Here is a 3,947-nt window from a genome sequence, read left to right as displayed (position 1 = left end):
AATATCACCTTATATCTCAGCTTATTTTCTACCAAAGAAAAAGATTAATTGCTTCCCTTAGCATAGCATCTATTTGTGGAGTGGAGGTGATGTTATTAACTTCTTGGTACCTTCAGAATGTGACCAGTGGAAAGTCTAAAATAAGTGTCAGTCTAAGACATAAGTTGATGTTAGGTAGACAAATGGAGTACTCCTTGGGAAAGGAAAACAGACATCACAGGATAAATAATTCAAAACAGAACATAGGAAAGGGCAAAAGGCAGGCAAGACCACTCCAAGTGGCAAGTTGCCTGGTCTGTTAGTGCTTTGACTCACCCCTACGACCTGCACAGAGGATCTGGAGAAGTCAAATTAGCGAAATGACTCCTAAAAAGCCCTGGACTATTGCCATGTTTGTAGTCAGTTCTAGTTAGGAGCACAAAGGCCCTGTTTAATTCACGCAAGTGCTATCACTCCTTAAGTTCAGGACAGCTTGGGCCAGTTTACCGGCATCCGGGACCTGTGCCGCATCAGGCTGTGGCTGACACCCTTTAGAGTCTGTGACTGTTGTATACGCAAAAGAATCAAAGTCCACAGTGAGGTCTTGCACATTTCTTTCATTGGCATTATCAAAGCTGTTTTTGCCATGCAGCTGTTTAAGGTGCTTCCTCAAAACTGGCTTATGTGCAAAAACCATGTCACAATAGTTACACTTATGGGGCTTATCTCCACTGTGAAGGTTAAGATGATCCTGTAAGGAACACTTCTGAGAAAAGGTTTTCCCACAGATTTTACACTGGAAAGGTTTAATGCCGGCATGCACACGCATGTGTCGATGAAGGTTGCCTTTCTGAGTAGAAGTCTTGCCGCAGAGTAGACGCATAAAGAGTTTGTGCATTTTTAAATGGTTGGCGTAGTTCTCCAGGTGACGAAACACCCTGGTACACTTTGGGCACTGGTGGTGCCACTGCAGGCCTTTGTCTACACCTCGAATATTAGGCCCAAAGACATCTTTCGAGGCCGTGATGATGTTATCACTGCCTGTGTAAGAGAGGGCATAATTGTGGAGATGGTTTTGCTCTATTTCACTTACTCTGTTTTCCACAGTTGTATTTATCAGAGTGCTGGGGCTCGGATGAATGTAAAGCAGTGGGTTCAGAAGAAATAAACTGGTTCTGATCTTTTTTACTTCTAACCTCTGATACATCCCCAGTAGATTCTACCTTAACGATCTGAATATCACTGTCCTCTATATCCATACTGTCTTCAGATGGGTGAATACAAGGTGAGTCCTGCTTTGGGGAGCCTCTGGCATCTCCCTGATGTTCTTTCGACTGGGGAGAAGCACTCTGTGGTTCACATCCCTCTTTACTTTCCATTGGCTGTTTTGGCTTTATAAACTTCCACAAGGCCTGCGTGCACCGTTCTACAATGTGACTCATCTGAAGAAAACTCACAGCGGTCAAGTAATTGACCAGTTCCATCTCGGGCAATTCCAGCACACCACTATAGCATGACAAGAGCAATTGTCTCCCCACTTCATAACTCTGCAATATGGAGATTTTCACCTCTCTCGAATCGTTCAGTAAAAACTGGTCTCTTAAGAAGGGGGAACCTGCAGCAAACACAATTTTATGCCCCTGTACCTCAATATCATCTATGAGAACTGTAACATCACAAAATTTATTCTCTTCTCTTAATTTGTTCATTTTTTGTAACATTGAATCTCCATAATTTTCAAACTTGAAGTGAAGGAGATCTGATCTTTCAGACATTTTGGCAGACCTGGGGGAAGGCCACCGTCAGGATCCGGCACCGCCAGGAGCTCCGGCCCCTCGGGGCTCCGGGAAGAAGGAAGAAATTTTCATTGTGATTTTAAAGTACTTAACTTGAACAAAGTACTATTGTATTCTAAAGACCTTAATATTATTACGAGAAATGTCAACATTACATTTGTCAGTGAAATAAAAGGCCAAACCACTAGATTTAGAGAATAATTGCATCATCCAAGTAAAATTCAAAAGATCCTAATTCTATTAAGAACTAGAAAGGAGTGTCTGACGAGTAGGGGGAAAAGTAATAGATCTCGCTGCCATTCACAGCATCTACTTGTGAAAGTTTCTTGATGGATGATCATGAACTTGAAGTGACCATAACTGGAAGAACATAACAAGGAATTTGTGGTCATTTCAAGTACAGACTCTATTGCAAAATGTTTGTGGAAGCAAACTGATTTCTTATTTGAAATTTGAAAAGATGTTATTCAGAAGTTTTATCCTAATTCAGTAGTTATTATTTTTCTAAATACTTTGTATTTTATTTCTTTTCATAATTATGTAGTATCCAAAAAAATGTAATTAGTATTTTCACTCAGTCCTATATAGACATTCCCAAACCATGAGTACATCCTGATATGTCATCTAAATATTGCCATTTTCTACATATCCCATGGTGTGAAACCATTAGGAAGCACTGAGTTAAAAGAGTTTGATTATTGTTGTTAAAAAAAAAAAAATCAAAATAATGGTGGCTTAAAAATATAGAACCGTATTTCCCTCCAGGTAACAATCCACATGTAAGCCATCCTGGGGATGGCGTGATGACTCCTTAGCTCTTCACCCAAATACATTCTCTCAAGCAAGAATGTGAAAGAAACCGTCCCCTGTCTAGTTTCACATGTTTCTTTGTTGGGTTCGACATAGATTGCTAGTTATTCCCTTGTGCATGTGCTAAGTTGCTTCAGTCACATCCAACTCTTTTCGACCCCATGGACTGTAGTCCATCAGCCTCCTCTGTCCATGGGATTCTCCAGGCATGAATACTGAAGTGGGTTGCCATTTCCTTCTCCAGGGGATTTTCCTGACCCAGGGATTGAACCAGCATTTCTTATATCTCCTGCATTAGCAGGTGAGTTCTGAATCCTCCTGCAATGCAGGAGACCCTGGTTTTTATTCCTGGGTCAGAAAGATCACTGGAGAAGGGATAGGCTGCCCACTCTAGTATTCTTGGGCTTCCCTTGTGGTTCAACTGGTAAAGAATCTGCCTGCAATGCAGGAAACCTGGGTTTGATCCCTGGGCTGGGAATATCCCCTGGGAAAAGGAAAGGCCACCCACTCCAGTATTCTGGCCTGGAGAATTCCATGGACTGTATAGTCCATGGGGTCACCAAGAGTCAGACACGACTGAGTGACTTTCACTTTCACTGTCTTTACCACTAGCGACACCTGGGAAGTCCTAGTTATTCCCTTACCTGCCCTGCTTTGGGGATAGGGAGCATTTCTCATCAGATGCAGCAGTCTTGGAATCAAACAAATATCTCTGCTGGGACTTCCCGGTGGTCCCAGGTTTGATCCTGGACAGGGAAATAGATCCCTCATGTCTCAACTAAGACCTGGCACAGTCAAATAATAAATAAATAAGTATATTAAAAAAAAAATCTCTGCTGACTACAACCTGGGGATTTCAGTGGTATTTATGCTCCCTAAGCCTCAGTTTTCTCATCTGTAAAATGGAGCAAAGAAGAGCACCATGAGAATTAAAGTAGGGATGCAGCTGAAGCAGTCAGGACTGTGTCTGGCATCCAGCATGTGCTGATGGACCTCAGGGTTACTCTGCATCCCTGGTGTCCAGCGTGGAGCCTGAAACAGGTGGGCCAGCATCAGCACTGACTGAGGTGAACTGAACTGAACTGGGCTCAGGGGAAGGACGCTAATTCTCCAGCACATAAGGCCTATCCTGTGGCTCTGGCAGCTGCAGAAGTCCTGGGGGGAGACTTTCAGGAACGAACAGTTGGAAGGCAGGGTAATCTTCCCTGGAGGGCTAAGGACATGGGTTGGGTGATGACAGCATCTGCTAGACTGAACCATCATGTCATTTTTACATTTTTTGAGAAAATTTAGGTCTGAGTAGACTGTAAATTTTATCTGGGATGAGGGAGGGACAAGAATGTTACCAGAAGCGGGCAGTGG

At 42.9% G+C, this 3,947-nt stretch overlaps 1 protein-coding gene across 1 annotated transcript; it reads right to left on the bottom strand.

The window, feature by feature from the left end:
- Positions 1–404: 404 nt before the first annotated feature.
- On the bottom strand, positions 405–1,801 carry LOC113890063 (zinc finger and BTB domain-containing protein 26-like). The gene is given in 2 exon segments (XM_027537655.1): positions 405–1,100; positions 1,102–1,801. Coding segments are annotated over 2 exon segments (1,323 nt in total). The 5' UTR covers positions 1,755–1,801; the 3' UTR covers positions 405–430.
- Between the last annotated feature and the right edge of the window lie 2,146 nt (positions 1,802–3,947).

The sequence above is a fragment of the Bos indicus x Bos taurus genome, chromosome 3, assembly GCF_003369695.1.
Source record: "Bos indicus x Bos taurus breed Angus x Brahman F1 hybrid chromosome 3, Bos_hybrid_MaternalHap_v2.0, whole genome shotgun sequence".
NCBI classification, from domain to species: Eukaryota; Metazoa; Chordata; class Mammalia; order Artiodactyla; family Bovidae; genus Bos; species Bos indicus x Bos taurus.
Note: the sequence above shows the minus strand (reverse complement) of the source record. Positions and strands in the feature narration are given on the sequence as shown.